The 19937-nt window shown below is 41.6% G+C and overlaps 1 protein-coding gene across 3 annotated transcripts in view; it reads right to left on the bottom strand.

The window, feature by feature from the left end:
* Positions 1–19937, bottom strand: part of CDCA7L (cell division cycle associated 7 like) — a 34699-nt gene that overhangs the window by 4940 nt on the left and 9822 nt on the right. For 2 of the 3 annotated variants that reach the window (XM_075587145.1, XM_075587144.1), the window contains exons 2-5: positions 5855–5974; positions 4224–4544; positions 3828–3902; positions 3177–3362 (exon numbers count right to left, since the gene is read on the bottom strand). In XM_075587145.1, coding sequence (XP_075443260.1) covers positions 3177–3362; positions 3828–3902; positions 4224–4544; positions 5855–5953 — 681 coding nt within the window. In that variant the 5' untranslated portion in view covers positions 5954–5974. Of the gene's footprint in view, positions 1–3176; positions 3363–3827; positions 3903–4223; positions 4545–5854; positions 5975–10668; positions 10753–19937 lie in introns of those variants that run through there. The other variant, XM_075587147.1, reaches the window with a different exon arrangement.

Genomic DNA, 19937 nt, shown 5'->3' with positions numbered 1-19937 from the left:
ACGTATATTTTTTGCGGGGGAGGGGTGGGCGGGGTAGTGTGTGCATGTCATTTGTCTGGTAGCGTATGCATGTATTTGGGAGTGGGGTAGTGTGTGTATGTTTGTTTTTTTGGGGGGTAGTGTATGTATGGATTTAGGTGGGGGGTGGTATATGTATGTAGTGATTATTCCCCAGAAAGTGAAACTACGCTGCCCTCTCATATATAAATAGCTCTTTTTTGGTCAGTCTGCATCTACTTTGTTTTTTTTTGATGGAACAATTTGTAAAGCAACCGGGTTAAAATGAAGATCTTCCAACAGAAGCTCTCAGTAGTGAGGGGTTCAAAACCTTCCTGCTCTAAGTGGTACACCGTTTACTTCCTGCTCTACCCACACAGATAATGGAGTCTCTGCCAGGTTCTATTCATATGATAGACGTTTTTCTCCATTTATTTATTTATGGGAGAGCGAATAAGAATCCACAGGACTAAGAATCCACAGGACCAAACATATTTTAATTTTACGGTTTTTTTGCCCAAGGGTGGAAATTTTCTGTGCAAACTGTTTTGCACAGAAAAACAATGAAAAAGAAAACCCACAAAATAAAGGGACATTTTGAGATGCATTTTATTCCCCCACATATTTTTTCCTTCCCCAAATTCTGATTAAAGTAAATTTGTTGTATGTTAATGCTTATACAGTATATACCTATTAGTGTGTGTACAGTATATGTATGTGTTTGTGGGGGTGTAATATTCATGCATGTGTTGCGGCTCTCTGAATATTTTGGACAAAGACATTTTTTTATAAAATGGCTCTTCTTCCATGAAAAGAGTGCAGACCCCTGGGTTAGGTCAATATTGTAATTAAATGCTTTAAAATTTGCATGTACTCTTGACCCACAAAGTAATGATCCTCAGCTTTAAGAACAACATGGATGCACAGAAGTCCACGATCCTCTGTTACGTGAAGTGAAGTCCCAGCTGAGAAGATCTTATCTTCAACATTTCAGGGAGATGTTGCAAAGTCGTCTTCTTGCAGTCAAATGAGACGTGACAGGCCTGTGACGTCAAATTCGACAAACACATGGTACGTCCACCAATCCGATTGATGGATGTACCATGTGAGGCTTTCATGTAGAGTGATGTGACGTCACCTTAAAGGGAGGGAAGCCATCCAATCTGACATGCTTCCCTCCCTTTAAAGGTGACGTCACATTCCCAAACAAAGGGAAGGCATCATGTGGTACACCCACCAATTGAATTGGTGGATGTACCATGTGATTACATCAAGTTTAGTAGAGAAGTCATTCCCAACTAAACTTGATGGCTAGACATGTTACATCCACAAATCAGATTGGTGGATGTACCATGTGTCTGTCAAATGTGACCTGCCACGCCTTCTTGCTGTCAATGAGAAGGCGTGGCAACATCTCCTGGACCTGTTTGAGAAGAAACAAAAGATCTACTCACCGGGGACTTCTCTTCACGCAACTGACTATCGTGGACTTCTGTGCAACATGCTGTTCGAACCGAGGACCATTATCGGGTGCCGGTATCTTTTGCAAGATTAATTCTCCCACGTCACGGCCACGTTGTAGGCGTGACACGGGAGACTTAAACTTGCAAGAGATACCAGCACCCGATATGAAGGTCCGTACCTCGGGAAACAGGGGGTGCCTGGGGCTGAAATTAATGCGTTTCAGCTCCGGAGACCACTTGCTTCAATTCTGTGTAATTAAAATATAATAACAGCGCAATCGCCTGTTACAGCTATGCAGCGAAAGGGACCAATTCGTTCTGCTATCACTATGCAGCTCTTCCAGACTGGGGCGGCCAGGTAGGATTAACGCAGCCAGAGTCCCATTCAGAAGCAGGGACCTCGCCGAGTTAATCTTGATGGTCAATTAGTCTGGCCGTGGAAAGGGAACCTTTCAGCTGCAGATTCCTTGAGAAATGAATCTGACTGCATCTGTATGTATGAGCAACTGTGTAGTTAAAACCAGAAGTGCCTTAATGTACTACATATTTTTTTATAATGGATGTAGCATTGGGGTTTCTTTGTCTGTTGTTGTATACATTAGGTCACTATCTCAGTAGCACTTCAATTGATAAATACAGCAGTGGGTTTGGGTTTTGAGTTTGCTAAAACTGTATGTAGAGTACTAGTGCAGTTTTCCTTTCTCCTTGTGTCAAAAAAATCTGCCAAGTCTAGGTGCAATACAAGAGGCTGCTCCTTGAAGATGTGTCAAATGTAAGAAGCAACATTAACAATTCATACATCTACAGCGAGCCCTAACTGAATTTACTTTCCTCATTGTGGAGTAAGTGGTCATCTTAAAACATACAGTAGGCCTTTATAGGGATAGATAGATAGATATCTATATCTCAACGTTTCCCAGCTGCAGAATTGGGGTGGAATTGAAGCAACAAAATGTATCAAAGGAAATATTCTTATCGTTTCCCATCTTTTTGCTTCATAAATCAGATGCACTTATTTGTTCCACCTTTGACACACAACCCCCTTAAAAATCCTACAAATCATAACAATAATTTGCATGCAGACAGGAAAAAATAAAAATAAAAACATGCCTAGTAGCAGTGTCCTGTAGGTAGACAAGAAAGATAAATAAATGCTGCACACTAATAAAAAAATCAAAAGGGGATACAACTACCGGTGCTCCTGGTTCAGGATTCTGTGTGTCAATCCAGGGTTAACGAAATGAAGAAAATCAGGGCTCCACGGATTTGCTCAACAAACTAATTTATTGCCAATAAACTTGACGTTTTGGCCACACAGGCCTTTCTCAAAAGCAGAAATGGGTAATGCCATGAGAAAAGCCTGTGTGGCCGAAACGTCAAGTCTATTGGCAATAAATTAGTTTGTTGAGCAATATCCGTGGAGCCCTGATTTTCTTCATTTCGTTAACCCTGTAGGTAGAGAAGACACCACATCTTTCAGCCTGTTACTACATACCCTGTTTTCTGTCTGTATCAGACTATTGAGAAGTGTTAGGCCACCCTCAAATTGCTCCCACCTAATTTTTCCAGGACTGCCAACTGCACTGTGCAATATTCCTGCTGTTATGTATTGTGCATACTCTAGTTGCCCAGATAAACCCTGCAGTTGGCTCATTGCCACTGGCCCCTTTTAAAATGTTCATATGAATGCCTGCCACATTTAAGGCAGATCAATACCTCACTTATTGTCCGCTTTAGGAATGCTCCCTTCCTGTACTTCTGAAGGTGTTCAGCAAATTGCACAGCAGACACGGTAAAAGTTTCCAAGGCAAAATTCTCAGGAGGTCGTGCACTTCTGGTGGGGTTAGTGCGTCGTTCTATCTGACCTTCGGAAAATGTTCTGCGGGGAGTTTTTTTCTGTTTCTACAAAAAAACAAAATTAACAAGATTTTTTTTTTCTCCATTTGGGATCCTCACATTTCAAGGATTATTTTCACATACAACATACAGCAAATAAAAAAAATATCACTTGTGAGCACTTTCACATGTCTGCAACCCTGCTTTCACACTTCGCTTAGCATACGCTTCCATTGCAGCTAGGGATTCTGGGAAATGTCATGCAAATCAGCGTGTCACCTTTTGCTTCAAAACCATTGGAACATGGAGCCCTATAAGCTTATGCCTGCTGTATTACACAGCTTTTCAGCACAGCCTGGGTTAAGTGAATAGCCAGCAAACCTACCTCACAGACAGACGTTTTGGCCTTTTAGGTCTCCTCGGTGTGAGGGTTTACTGGCTTTGCAATTTGAAGCTGGGATAGGTTTCAACCACACATTAAAGAAGTTTGTATTACATACGAAGAAGGTTGTTTCTCATCAGAACACTTACAGAGGGTGTGATACTAGGCGTTGGCACTGGGAAAAGTTCAGGCATGGAATTCAGTTCTGCTAGTAGCTGGGCAAGCTGAAATTAGACGTAAAGGAGGTTAAGAATTACATGTCAGAGAAAAAGAACATTAATCGGTTTTCTAAGCAAAACACTGGCCACAACTTATATCTGAGAAATATGGATTAATTTATGCCTCATGTGAAAATAGAATAAAAAACAAATGATATTTTGTTACATTTCAACAGACGTCAGACAAATCTGCAGGTTTCTTCAATTAAATATGACAACAGAAGCCTGTGGAATTAGCTTAATACCCATTACTGTATGAGTGAATTTATGATGCTATAACTATATGTAAATGATCCATCCATAGTCCGTGATCCTGCATCTACCTACCACGGCTTTATTTTCGTTAATGTTCATTGCTCTTTTAAGCAGAGCGCTTGAATTTTCCTGGTTGGATTTGGTACCCTCATCCTCCGAGTCAGATGCAGGAAACTCTCTCGGTTTATTCCTTCTTTGTAGATTATTTTCCCTGGCAGATTTCTTTCTATTCGGGATGTTCCGCTTAGAGAGGGATGTGTCAAGATTGTTCTTTGTCTTGCGCACGCACTTCTTGTTCGGGAACTGGAGTGCCACACGTAGCCCAAAGCTGCTCCTTTTTGGAGGTGTAGATTCCTCCTCACTACCCGACAACACAACCACACATTCTGCAATCTATAAGAGCAAATTATACTTTTAATGATACTTCAAGAACAGACGCAGTAGCATTCAGTGTCTGGTTTGTAATAATTACTGATTTACATAACAAAACTCCTATTTCATCAGGCTACGTTAGTGATGTACCGAGTACCCGGTAATTTTCCCGATACCTGGAAATTACCCGGAACCGGGTAATTTCCGTTCTGCTATGCTCCCTCGGTCCTCCTCTTGGAGAACGGCAGGAGCAGAGCAGCAGAACACTTGGCTTTAGTAAAGCCTGATAGCGTATGTATATCAAAGACCTGGCTGATTTTGTAACACTGCTGAAGAGTAGGACGGTGCGATACAAAGTTACTGAATATTATTTTTCTTTGAGTTCCTGTGCTTTCCCAACAAAAAGTATTACAAGTTCATTATGTTAGCTATAAGAAATAGAGATTTCAGCAATGAAAGAAAGGGACTTCTACAGGTTTCAGAATTATGCTTCACACCATTGTATGGGTCATAGAATGAGGGGAACAAAAATCCATTTACATGTCTTTTACAGGTTTCAAAAACATGCTTTACCCCATAATCATGGTGTCATACAGGCAAACTGCAGAAAAAGATTCCTATGACAAAATGTTAATAAAGCAGAGTGACTAAGGGCTTGGGGGGAAGGGGGGAAAAAAACCAAGGGAAAAATTTCCCCCCAAAAAGGACACCTTTTGTTTCTCATCATATTTTATACATTTCTCACTCAATCCCGATGAAAATGTGCACAATTGTAGGTTTGTTCTGTAGATTAACACTTTATACAAGAGGCCAAATGTAGACAAAAATCAACTTAACTAAATTAATGTCATTGTATTATGTCAACAAATACATTGCGGTAGGTTTATCTGGTATGTTCATTAAACAAGAAATAGGAGTTTTTCATTCGTATCTTGTAAATGTGTTAAACTAAAGTATTCTTAGTGTTTAAGATTAGATTACAACAAAGTATGGTTCAAAGTGTGTTCAAAATGTCCGTCTCCAGAAACGCACACTTGAAGACGACAACGCCACTGTCTTGTATAAAATCGATAATGCGTCGTTTTACAAATAATTTTTTAGTCCTCCTAGCAACCATCCTTTATCAGGAAATATTTTATGCAAGCGGTTTGCACCATAATTCTTGCTGTATCAAGCACTTTATAAACGTGCTTATCTGCTTCGCTAAACACCATTTTGTAACCATGCAATGAGGTCATCGCGCCGTCACCAATTCAAAAGAATATTTACTAGATGATCAAGTAATTCGGTATGGGAACATATTTTAGGGCACTTGACATCTATCATCCTACCTTGCTGGTCACATCCACCCCGCTTTCTGTGAATCCCTCAAACACGTCACTGTCTGAATCCGTGTCTTCAGTAAAAATCTTCCGTAATTCTTCTGTCATATATTCAGAGCGACAGGAAACCTGCAAATTAAAATAACCCAATTAAAAAAAGAGACATAAACAGAGGGCGTTTAAAGTTTTTTTTCTTATATTTTTTCGCACATAGTGCTATGTTATTTCCTAAAAATGTCCTTCTGAAAACTGTATTCGTATTATATGCGCAGCCTAACACCTTTTATTTTTCATGTAGAACACCTTCAAAACTTTAGGGTCGTATTATGTGCGAGGCCGTACTATATTCGGGCCTATACGGTATATCGGGAAAAGTCAATATTTTTAGGAAAATGTCACACACAGTTTCAAACTCGCCATCATTTGTTTATTTTGGCCCTGTGTAAGACTGCACTTTTGACTCCCTTCCAAAAAACCATCCCCAAAACACCCAGAGTGAAAAAAACTGTTCACGGTGAGGAATTATCCCGCTTGTTATTACCACAGGCTAGATAGAGGAACCAAACAAGAACTCTTTTTTTTTTTTTTTCTTTCTGAAAAGGTCCCCCCTCCATTTTTTAAAAACCGTAGCAATTCAGAGACTTCCTGGCATGTTTACAATACAATTATTGCAGTTCTCACTATCCCAACTCCCCTATAATTGTGAATGAATCCTGTAACCTGCTTCCAAACGACAGCAACAAAACAGCAAAAGTGAAGGGGGTGGAAAGATATATTCATTCTTAGATTGAAATAAAGCCAGATTAGTTCTTTATTACTGTCAATTATTTTATTTTCCTATTTAAATCACTTGGGAACAAGGTATATATGCTATGCTTTAGAACAGGGGTGTGCAAACTTTTGGAGCGGTCCCCCCTGCCTGCTCCCCCCAGGACTTGTGCCCCCATTCGTTTTTTTTTCTGTGCCAAATGACGGTCATGTCACATGACCCCCGCGGCGTTGTCATGGCGACGAGTCGCACCAAGCCTCTGAATCTCGGTAAGTTGAGTTGCAGAGGACTCACGCAGTCCCACGGCATTTAATTTAAATGCCTTGGGGAGGAGCGCGAGGGGCCTCTGCAGTTGCCACCCTTATCCCCCCCCCCAAAAAAATCTTTTGCGCCCCTCAGTTTGCACACCCCTGCTTTAGAAAGAAAGACTAATGTCATCAAATTATTACTATATGGAAAAAAAATTCCCAGACTCTTGCTCTCGTCCACTCAATTTTCTTCATTTGTGGGCAGAGAGGATAGGACCTGACGTGGTCGGAGACAGCTATTTCTCTTAGGATCTGCGTTTGCCAGGTCAGCTAGTTTTATTTATACATTATTAATTTTTTTGGAATATAGGTTTCTACCTCCCCACCCCCTCCACCTTTCCTTCAATAAGAAACATAAATTAAAGCGGAGAAGGGACAAATATACTGGGGTAAACCAAGTCATATATACTTTAAGCTTTCTATACAAGATCATTCCATTGGAAAGAACAGATGATTTGTAAGAAAAAATTGGGAGAGTTCATTTAAAAAAAAAAGTTGACCGACGCCCATCTCAGGCGTATGCCGTTTACGGCACCGTTGCTTAATGAGCACGAAGACAGTGGAGGCCTTGAATTTAGTACCAGTGTGTCAAGTGTCAAACTCTTCCTACTGCAGTGCCAACGAGTATTCTAAAACAAATCTGGGGCAATCACCAACAGGACCCAGGTACATGCTGGAACATTTCTGCAGACAGACTAATGGCCCTACACACAGCCGCGCAGACTGTGAAGGAAGCTACAAAAGATATCTTTCAATTCCTCTGTGCTTACACATGGCCGTGTAAGTAATGCACTTATTGATTATTGCTCTACAACACCATCCTTATTCCCCATTGGGTGCAGATTTGTGCACTCCTCGTTTTTATACTGTTTTATATACTGATTTGTATTGTCATAGTTTTTACGGTTTACCACACAGTCTTGCCATTCCCTTCTGGCTGTTGTCCTTTGCTCCCCTGTGGTCTCTCTTGTTTCCATATATACTAATGGCCCATCGGATTAACAGCAGGGGACCCTGGCAGTCCCATTCAAACTGAATGGGACTGCCAGGGACCCCTGCTGTGTTAATCCGATGGGCCATTAATCTCTGCAGAAATGTCACCGAAATGTTGCAGCGTGTACCCAGATCTTGTTGGTGATAGCCCCAGATTTTCCCAGGCAAGTTTTAGAATATTCGTTGGCGCACCTGTATCTTAAAAGACATTTCTTTCCCGCCAAACATCGACATCGATATTATTTTTCTGAATTAGGTCCCATTTTGTAACCAAAAGATAAAAAACATATGTATGTGAATAATACCTGGAACATTCAGTTTCCATGAGAACAGTATCATTCCTCTACAGTGTAAACTCAAAATCGCAAAGGACAAACTACTGGAACAAATGGAATTTTTGACAGCTGCATACCTTCCCTTACAAAACAAGATGTTAATCTGTAATTGGCATAAATCAAGATAAAGCAATTACAGTACAAAAGAGGCAGAAAACTTTGATCTCCAAAGAGCAGCATCACAGTACACCCAATACACTCTGTACACCCCCATGCTGCCTGCTAGGGATTATAAAATCATCAAAGGGCAGGGTAAAGCCACTCAGTAACATGATAAGCAAAGGAATGGTTGACAGGGCTTCCCCTTGTCAAAATGATATGCCGGGGAATACACTGCTAATCCCAGTAAAATGTATTTAAGTAGATCAGTAGATCAGGGGGTTAAAGTTAAACTGCATGCCCAACTAGCAGATACTTTTTTTGAACTATTTAGTGTTGGCTCCTTGTGACCGTGGGCAAGTCTCTATCTCCCTGTGCCTCAGGCACCAAAAAACAGATTGTAAACTCACCTCGGCAGGGACTGTGCCTATAAAAATCCCATGTACAATGCTGCTTATCGCCCACTATACGTTAATTGTGAAGCGCTTTGAGTCCTACAAGCACTACATGAAATAAAAATTATTTTAGATATGGCCTTTGCTTCCCGATTTGCATCATGATCCCACACCCGCCTCCCTCACTGCAGTTTTCCATTCCGGGAAGACATGGATGGGATTTTTGAACGGCTTCATGGCTGCCAAGTTTTCAGAAAATGACAAACTCAGGCCAACTATTTGAGACAGGCGAGGAAAAAGGCAGTGCACTGCCTGAAGAAACAGGAGGAGGCTCACGGAAGCAAAAAAGGTCTTTATTCCTTAAAGATCAAACAAAGTCCCCCATAGCCACAGTAGGTATCCCACCTACGCGTTTCGGGCTGGATGCCCTTTATCAAGGTGTATGAGACGTTGGTGTATGAGACTATTTGAGACGTTGAAATTGCTGCATTATTACTTGATGTAGGTTTGATCCCTTATTGGAAACTAAAGCGGTTTACTATATTATATTGAATGGAAGGTTATTAAAAGCAGGAGTCTCTCCTCCTCCTCCCCCCAAGTTGCAAGTCTCTTCTACATCTTGCTCCCAACAGATTTTCAGGTTTCCTCCTCCCATCTTACTTTTGAATGCCTATTTCCCTGAATGACAGCTAATGTTTAACATCTGAGGATTCTTAGAACCCTCGGCCTTCATGGCTTCTTCATGAACGCTGTCAAGCCCAGGGGGCAATCCAACCTCCAGAGAATGACGGCCATTGCAATATATCTTTAGTTTAAAGATTAAAGACTTGGGACCATACTTCACAATCAGCGATCAACCGTAAGCTTAGCACCACATATTAAATATGGCCCTACAGTAGGTCTTGAAATAGTTTGTGCTAAAAGCCTGAAATATTTTGTGTTGGTGGTGGACTGGACTAACCGAAGTTTGGGACGCTGAAGCAAGAAAAGGGACTTCATTTTCTAAGAAACAGACATTGAACATTTCACTTCAAGAAATATTGGTATCTACAAACATCTCCAAAAGGAATACAACAACATTGGTGATTGGTTTAGAAAACATGTTTTTTTTTTTGAGCAAGCTGCCCTATATAATAGGAAATTGTTTGACTGTGTGGCTGTAAATTACAGGTTTTATAAACATGTATCTGCATTTTCAGAAAGCGTGTGGGACAATTTCAGCTTTGCTACCGGTTCAGTTTCCAGACTGATTTACAGCTCAGGAAGCTTAGTCTATATGGGTAGATGCTGGGGAAAGGAAACAGGTGGCAGATTTAGGGGTTAACGGAGATGGGGAAAAAAAAAAAATCCGCTCTCAAGTTAACGAATGAAGAATTGAAATATTGCTGGCAATGTGGGAACTTACAGCAGAACAGTTCCCACTCACCACTAGTGGCCAAAAACAACTAAAACAAATACACTTGAGGTTCCACATGTATTTCCCCGCGGTGAGCCACCGTCTATCCTGTGCCATTGTCTGGTTACAGCTGCTGCACAAAGATCATGGTGTAGATCAGGGGGGCGCAAACCTGACCTTTTCACCGGTGTCCTTTAACTCCACGTTGTCATGGCGACGCATCGCCAGAAGCCGCCAGGGTGAGGGTAAGAGATATACAGAAGCCTTGCGTTCTTCCCCGGCATTTGATTTCAATGTTCTGGGGAAAAGTGCGGGGCCCCTGTAAGGGCCGTGCCTCGCCCTCCCTCCAGAAAATGTTTCGCTCCCAGTTTGCGCACCCCTGGTTTAGATGATGCCGCTTCTTACACAATGGCTTCCCCATCACCATAACCCCTATTTAATATACCATGCAGCAGCTTCCCCAATGCTGAAGAGACCAGCGCCATTCTTATGAACAAAATAACAATGTTCCCCATCATAAGAACGTACAGATGCAGCGGGCGTTATTCGAACACTTCACGCGGTGTAGACCTCGGAATACCAATGTCATGGCGCGGGATTTCTTCCAACCGTACTGCCTTTAGACGCGAGTGCAGAAAATGGCATTTTAGTGTTCTGGTTTTTAAACACCTGAAATTGAAACACCAAAGCACATGTGGACAGCACCATTACCGTATACATTTTACAGTTCTGTAAAAATAAAAAATAAATAACATAAAATAATTATTTCCACTGCTTATTAGAAGTTCATGGTCATCTGATATGGGCTGCCTGTTTGGCTAATTATTGCATTATAATTAATTACTTAAAGAACAAATCAGAAGAATGTGATTAAAAATGAGTTGAATTATCCAAGGGCCAGATTAGATTTTGTATTTTTTTTAAACAAAAGTAGAAGGGAAAGATGTGTAGAGACAGACCCAACATATTTGTACCTAAAACTGCCATTGCACATTTTGTAAGCATGAAGAATAAACATCTGTACAATATATTTTTATCCACTTAAAGCTGCAGACCAAGAAATATCCTGTGTAGCTTTTTAAAAAAAATTAAATAAAATCAGTTCTGTACTATGAGAAAATACTTGTAGCATTTTTATTTTTTATAACAACTCTGAATTACATTATAATACATTTTTAATGTAACACACCTTTTTTGTTCGTTTCTATAGCAACCATTTACAAAGTCACAGATACTGAGTCAATACTCCTCTGCAATCATTTAGTGAACCCCAGACCTGAATCGTCACCGATCGATCACAGGAAAACGGACCGATCGGCAATTTAGCAGATTACTTATTGTGTGGATTGTATTGATGCACATATTAAGGGGAAAAACAAACAAAACAAAAAACGTCAGCTTGAACTCCTGCTTTAAGTTAATAGGGAATGGCAATGTGGGGAAAGGGAAACTTATTTAGCTGCCTAAGCAACTGCAGTAATATGAACAACACTAGAAGCCCATTTGGGGGCTAGATTTGGCCCACCGTCAGAAAATTGCTGTAGATTAGAGTACTGTATATGCTAATAATCTTATTATGAAAGATTGGGTAAAAATTGTAAAAAGCTTCCAAAGCACTCTTACAATGAAGGCCGTTTGACTGCATTAAATTAACACAATCATTTATTCCACCAAGTGAAATATCCCTATTGTTGCAAATTGATTTTTTTGGGGGGACTGACAGCTCACCAAGACTTCAGAGAATAGGAGAGAAACAAAGATTTGAGTCGGGACCAGAGTAAAAGGTTTGGGAATCGGTGCATTAGTGTTTCTCAAACTCTTCTCTAGAACACCAATATATTAGGGGGCAGGTGAATGCACTCAATCTATACAGTTACAGGAATGCTAGTTGGGCCCTTATAAAACGTGAGTAAACCACGGGCCCTCATTTACCCTTTCAAAACATAACACTGCCATCACTTCATTATGGCCTTAAGTGGCACTACTTCTTAAGAATGCCCTGTGCAGCCAACAACTTATTCATGTTAACGCCCTCTGAAAATTATATAATTTTTTTTTTAAAATTACGAGAAAGGAGGTGCACGTTCCAAGAATGCAAACCACGGGCTGCAGTTCAAAAATTGGGCTTTAAAAAAAAAAAACCACCATACTTTATTTCTCACATGGATAAAAACAGAGAACCACAAACAGTCCCACTAACACGTTTCGAGCTGGGCAGCGCTTTGTCAAAGTAACTTTAACAAAGTGCAAAACGAGTTAGTAGCTGCGTATTCCGTGAGTTATACATTTCTTCTCTTCAATCAAGTGATATGGGACAGAGTGGGTTGCTATAGTGGTGTGCACATGGGCGGGTGCAAGACGGGACTCTCCGGCTCTGCACTCCACTTGCTAGTGAGTCCTGTTCATTCACGCTGGGGCCAGCCACACACCTAGAGACAACTCACAACTCACAGTTTCATCTCAGTCTCCTAATGGGACTCATTAATATCATTGACTATATGCTTCAAGGGTAGCCACAAAGAAAGAGGTAACATACAAATTGCTTTGATGAACTAATGAAATTCAAATATATGCTTTATTCTGGTTGCTGTGGGTCTTGTTCGACCCTTGGATTCATACCCATACAACACGGCATGTAATGCAAAAATAAACGTGCCAAGGTCTATCAGAGGCACGAATGTCATTTAGATTTCTTATGCCTAGAATTTCCCCGACTCCCCACAGACTTGTATCCTCCTGTGCAGGTTCCATAAAAGTTCATTTCAACCCCTGCACCTCCTTTCTTCAGTTTGCCCTATCAATGCCCTTGGATCCCAGGGCCAAAACAAAGTTCATAAGCATTATTTGGAGTCCTTTGCTACATTTCAAGCACACTCCCCGCCAGAGTACGGCTTCATGCCGCCACTCGCTTTGCAAAACTGCACAGCTGCTCTATGAAGGAATTTCGCTTCACCATCTCCGTGAGGTTAAATTGAAGCACTAGAAGTCTAACATTTTAATGACTTAATGGAAGAATATGCGAGGAGCTGTGAGCCCTTTTTACAAAGAATGAAAAATTACTTTCAAGAGCAACTGCATTAGCTCTTTTGCCTTTGTGCTGCGGCACTGCTGAGATTACTATGTGCCTAACTCATTTCTTGGTCGTCTTGTATTACTTCCACATCTACACCCAAGGAGCCAGCTTCAGGGGAGCGCAATTACCGATTAAGAACAAAGAAGAAACATACTTCACCCCATGTATTCCTGAGAACTGATGGGCTTTTGAGGAAACTTGCTGCAGAATTTCTAAAGGCTACTTTTCCCCCCATCACCTCTATTAAAATAGTTTTGGGACTCCCCTCCATGATTTTCAAGAGGCTCATTAAATTGTTCACTAGTCCCGTCAGAACTAAATGGCTTCATTTTAAAAAAAGGAGCAATGATTTAGACTGCTTAAATAAAAAGGTGTATGAATATTTAACATTTAAGGAAAGAGTAGCAAACTATTAAAGACGGCAAATTCTTATTATAGATATCACGTGTATATATTAAGCGAAAAGTGCACTGAATAGGGAGCACTCACAATACAAGACCTGCCACGGGTGCTCATGTATCCAGGGGGAACTTCGATACTGTAAGGAAAAATATCCAGGGATTCCAGTGGTCTTGATCCAGGATTCTGTTCAAATCAATACATTTTTCTTGACCAAGACCACCAGAGTGCCAGGATATTTTTTTTTTACTATATTAAGCAATTTTTTTTTTAATATAAAATGTAAAAAAAATTTGTGTTACATATTGATGTTTGAATATCAGGGATTTTGCAGCTCTGCGCATTCCTATATAGAGATACAGATAGCTTTTGCTTATGCTATATATTAATTAGTACATGCTGCATTTAATATACAGTAGCTTTCTGCACATTACTGTAGCACTTATGTATTTTGTATGTCCGCTGAAACACGGTAACTCCCAGCACATTGGAAAAGTTGTTCTGTACACTCAGTTCAGTGAATGAGTCATCATGAATGAGGCTGTGCTTATAGTGCCGGCTACGTCTCAGTAGCCCTTGCGAAAGTAGTAATTTGAGTTTTAGAAACGTCTCTTGCTACAAGGGGAGTGACGTCAGGCAAGGGGGAAGGCAGAGGGGCGGAGACAAGAGCAAGGGGAAGGCTGAAATGGAGAGGAGTTGTAATTTCTGTTTGTATGCTGAATTGACTTTACTTTTACTTTAAATTACTTTTTAAAGTTGTTAATATAGTGTGTTTCACTTGACACACACAATCACACACACTCACAATAGCACACACAATCACACACCCGCTCCCTGCATCAGAAGCTATCCGATTGGTTTATAGCCTGTCACATGGTGAGACCGTGGCTGTAAAAATCAAATTCTACCGACTACAGAGATTCAGGTCGCTCCGTCGCGCCTTTTATAAGCGCATGCGACAGATTCAATGCATTTGTTTTGACGCAACGTCGTCACTATAAGCACTGCCTTAAGCAGCCAAGAAAGACATGTGCAGCGCGCTGACATCCAGCTAGTCAGAGCATTCCCACGGCAGCAGATGGAAGCGAGAGACCTGGGCACAGAAGTCCCCAAACTATTCACCTCCTTGGGCCAATAAATATGTTGCCAATGTAAAACATTCTTCTCAATACACCAACAGGATCATACCAGGATCATACAGAGGGGAACACCTCAAGAGTGCCTGGTGCATCACGTTCCTGCACCAAAGCGGTATTAAATTAACTCTTTCACTGCCAGAGGCAATGTGCTGAGGGAACGCGGGCAGCAAAAAGGTTTAAGACAATTCACATGTCTCTTTCCAAAGTGAATGTGCATTAACGTTATTTGTGGCATTGGTTTTATTCCAATACAGAAAAAAAACTATTACAGTCCTAGGATAAAAGCCAGGCAACAATACAAATGTAGTATTTATACACTGTAAAAAGTGCTAGGTTACAGTGGTTGCCATTATTTGTTGTTTTATACAACCCTAAAGTAATATGTTCCAATACCACCAACTACTTACAGGTATGTTAGAGTATCTATACCCACACTCCCTGTACATTATGCCCATATCTACATTTCCCCCTTTGAAGCAATTATTGTACCTCATAAATGGACTCCATTCATGGCATTGGGAGTTATTGGGTAACTCTGCCCCCTTCGCAGAGGTACAACAAGAAATTATTCTGCATTCACCACTATAAAAAGGGTCCCTCTTGCAGATTGTATCTTCTAGCTGGGCGAGACGCTGAGACGATCATATAAAACTAATAAAACTGAATACATATAAACAACAGGGAGGTAAAGATGTGCACACTGCCATGAATGGAGCCCAGGGAGAGCCCTATACCGAAACAAATGTACTTATCTTTTTCCCCGCTCTTACCAGAACACCCTTCTACTGTCTCAAAGTTCTCCCCACTTACCACTTGGATTGTAAGCTCTTTGGGGCAGGAACTTCTGTTACTTTTGTGTATGAAGGGTGTATTCCCATTCTCATGTGCATTACTTCTACAGAGAACTGTGTACAGCTATGTACATGGATTGCGCTATGTAAACCTATATAGATACATAACATGTACACAAGCATGGGAAGAGAAGCAGCTACCTACAGAGTGGATGAGAGCAATTTGTGTAATAGGGGAGATGTTTGGCTGGAAATGGTGGAAGGGCTTTTGAAAGTCTTAGGCTAAGGCCCCGCTGCCTCAGACCACGCGCCCGCACTGCAGACAGGCGGCGCGTGGAGAGGCACTTGACCGCTATCGGTGGGGGGCGCAGCCATGACATGAGGGGGCGGGACCATCACACAGCCACACAGCACAGCGGACCCTCAGCCACATACAAATACACAAGGGGGGTGAATCGGAGCAGGGGGGGGGGGGGGAAATCGGAAGGTGGATCGGAGCAGAGGGGGGAAATCGGAACGGGGGGGGGAAATCGAATTGGCTGCCTTGCGTGTCTCACATGACGCGGCACTCGCCGAAACCACAAGCTCCTTGTAGCTCCGGCTGGCTGACGCGTCACAGCACACAGTCAGCAACACCGGAAGGAGCCAGCGGGGACATCCAGACCGGAGGCAAGCAGCTGGAACACAGTGCCACTTTTGCTTCAAATCCATTTTGACAGGGACCCCTATAAGCTTATGCTTGTTTCATTGCACAGCCTGGGTTAGGATGCATAGTCAGTAAACCTACCCAGACAGCCGTTTTTACCTTTTGGGTCTCATCAGTGTGAGGCTGGTTATACTGGCTTTGCAATTTGAAGCTTGGATAGGTATCCACTACATACATACATTTTTTTTTTACAGAGGATTGAAGCGAGGGGTTTCTGGAGCTGAACCCCGTTCATTTCAGCTCCAGGGAACGCCTGCTTCCAGGGATACTTCCATCCAAAAGGGGATGCGGGTATCTGTGCTCGTTAAAGCTCCCACGTCACACGGGCCAATAGGAAGCCACACTGGATGACATCTCGGCTTCCTATTGGCCGGCAGGGCACCGGAGCTTTGAAAAGCTGCCATTACGTGATCCCCAGTAGCTGAGCCGGAGCGGCTAACGAGCACCTACTACGGAAGTCTCTCCGGAAGCAGAGGGTTCCCAGAGCTGAAATTAAACAGGGTTCTTCTCCAGAGCCCCCGTGCTTCAATACAATGTTTAAAAAAACCCTCAAATTCAAACAAACCTCTGCTTTGATTGCTGCTATAAACAAAATATATTTATCAGTGAGCAGTTTTTTTTGTTTTTTTTAAATCAACACAACAAACAAGCCCGATGAATGAAGGCCAAAGTTAAGTCTTAGGCTGGTTCTATAGTGCGGGCGCACGCTATGCCGTGCGCGCGCGTTGCAGTTTTAGTTGGCTGAAGTTAGTCAGCCATTCTATAATGGCACCGCGCGTGCACGGCAGAGAGTGGAACCGGCCAACAGGGGGGAAGATGAGAAAAAGAATGAATTTGCGCCGCTACCGAAAATGTAAGTATGTGTGTGTGTGTGTGTGTGTGTGTGTATATGTGTGTGTGTGTGTGTATATGTGTGTGTGTTAATGTGTATATATGTATGTGTGTGTATGTGTATGTGTGTATGTATGTGTGTATGTATGTATGTATGTATGTATGTATGTATGTATGTATGTATGTATGTATGTGTGTGTGTGTGTGTATGTGTATATGTGTGCATAATGTTATTAAAAAAAAATATTAAAGGATGTATTTGAAAACTTATTTAAACACACACACACACAGTATATAACAGCCCATACAGATTGTACAGGGACAAGGCTCAACCTGAATTGCAGCATTCAAAGGGAAGGAGCAGAAAGGTGAAACTTCTCACACTGGCTACAAAGTCTGAATAGCAATTGTTGCTCCCCTTTATGTGATATCTAGGATTTCCATTTATTATTTAAAAGCCTGGAATTTTTCAAACATTAAAATCTAGATGTAAACATCAAATATAAGAGAAAGAGGGGAGGGATCTCATGTTTCTGTACAAAGGTTTCGCTGTTACGGGGTTGCTAAGCAACAACAGCAAGGAGGAGAGGAGAGACAGCAAGCATTACAGGGCGAAGTGAAAACAAAGATTAATGTTTAATTAATAACCTTTAAGATCTGCTTGATCGGTGTATGTTAGTATGGTTAGATCTGTTTAAGGAAGCCAATTAGATAAATTATATCCAAAATATTTTTTGAGTCAGATACCAGGTTGGACCTTTACGGGGAAAAAAGACAAATTTGAAACGGGATAAGAAAACATCATGGCTGGCAGTTTTGGGAGAGAACGCCACGCGGTCATTTTGAATAGTGCTGCAGGAGAACAACAATTTTAAAGGCGACAATACAGCAGGCAGCCGTGAGACGCCGTCAGGACCCCGCAACCAGACCCAACCGCAGGCAAGTGTCGTGGGGGTGTGTGAATTTTTGGGGGGACCGGAGACGCGAGTGGGTTTTTGCCCAGTTTGATGGGATATAGAGATAGAGATTTTATGATTTTTTTTAAATGTTCGCCATATGCAAAATGCATAGGTTTATCATTCCCAAAGCCAACCAGTACCTTGCGCTTAGAAAAAACATAACATGGAAATTGTTGGTTGGGGTTACCAAATTGAGAAATTTCAGAATAAAATAGTTGTTACGTAAAGCTGCAGTTCAGTCAATATCCTGCATGTGTTTTTTTTTTTTTTTAATAAATCAGTTCTGTAGTAAGAAAAAATACTTTTAGCATTTTCTGTTTTTAAAAAAACAACTTTGAAAGACCAATTTTCTTGTATTCTATTTTAACAACCGTTTGCTAAGGCACTGCCCCTTCATGTCCTGGCACAAGCCCTGGCACACCCCTTTGTCAGCCCTGCCCTCCCTCTTGCACATGTCAGTGCAGGAGTGCTCATGAATATTCATGAGCTTCCACTGAGTGACAGAAGCAGAGGAAAAACATATCCCATATCTAAAGATTTCGCCAATCAATACATGGAGAACGAATTGACTGGCAGCTATACAGTTCTTTAGGTAATTAGAGATTGCCCACATGAAACTATTGAATTAAAAAAAAAAAAAAAAGACAGAACTGCAGCTTTAAGAGCATAAAATAGTTGTTACTTAAGAGCAAAGTGCTATTTTGGGATCTACATTTAGGCCCACTTAAAAGGGTCTAAACTTAAGCCAGTGGTTCTGTGACACCTTTCAAATTTCACTTCTGGCAGCTACCTCTTTTGCAGTATATTTGCGATCATTCCTAAATTCTGCGTTTTACATACAGGTAAAAGATATTTTTAAAGGGGCAACCCAAGATTGCGATTTTTTTTGTATATATTTAACATAGGATTGGAGCAGGGAGTCTCCAGAGCTGATCCCCATTAATTCTAGCTCCAGGTACCACCGGCTTCCGGAGATACAGTGCTTGGTATGGGGTGCCGGTAGTCACTGCCCTCGGACAGCAGGCATCACGTAATGGCAGAGTTTCAAAGCTCCAGCCCACAGTGGGCCAATAGAAAGCCGTGATGTCATCCAGTGCAGCTTCCTATTGGCCCGTATGAAGCAGGAGCTTTAAACCCCAGCTGGAGCTGCTACCGTCACCCCATACGGAAGTCTCTCTGGAAGCAAGGTGTCTCCAGAGGTGAAATTAATGGGGTTCAGCTCTGGAGACACCCTGTTTCAATCATACAGAGAGAAAAAAAAAGTTTTGCCTTTAATATGTGCATCAATATAATCCACACAATGATAAGTAATTCGCCAAGTTGTCGATCGATCCGTTCTTGATCGATCGGTTTAGATTCGGCTCAGGGGTGCACAAAATGGCTGTCAGTGCTGCAGAAGAAGACCAAAGATTCAAAGTTCTGTGGGGAAGATCATGTGACCAGGCAGTCACTAAATATGATTTGAGCTCTGCTAGAGAGAGGGCAGAGCTCAAAAAGGGGTGTGCCAGAGCCTGTTTCAGAAGAGGAAGGGGATGTGACATTGTAAAGGGTAGAAACAAAAAAATGGTTGTTACATTATAATACATTAAAAATGCTCTTTAGAGTTGTTAAAAAAATAATAATAAATGTGGCTGCTGCACAACCTCTTTGGAAACACTCTTTTAAATCACTGTTCTGCTTCCCAAAGACGCCCCCCAGAATGCCTTGCCTAGCACAAGAGCAGAAAGGTTCTGCAGCAGCCGCAGTCTTTCAGCTCCACACATCATCCTGGGCGAGTGGGTTTCTTCGAGAAAAAGCCAAAAAGTAGGGGAGCCCCTGCTGCTGCCTCATGTAAGTAATGAATGAACGGTGCTTTGGGTATACATACAATGAAGAATGAAGATAGAGATAGAACCCAAA

The sequence above is a fragment of the Ascaphus truei genome, chromosome 2, assembly GCF_040206685.1.
Source record: "Ascaphus truei isolate aAscTru1 chromosome 2, aAscTru1.hap1, whole genome shotgun sequence".
Taxonomy (NCBI): domain Eukaryota; kingdom Metazoa; phylum Chordata; class Amphibia; order Anura; family Ascaphidae; genus Ascaphus; species Ascaphus truei.
This window is presented reverse-complemented; position numbering and strand designations above follow the sequence as displayed.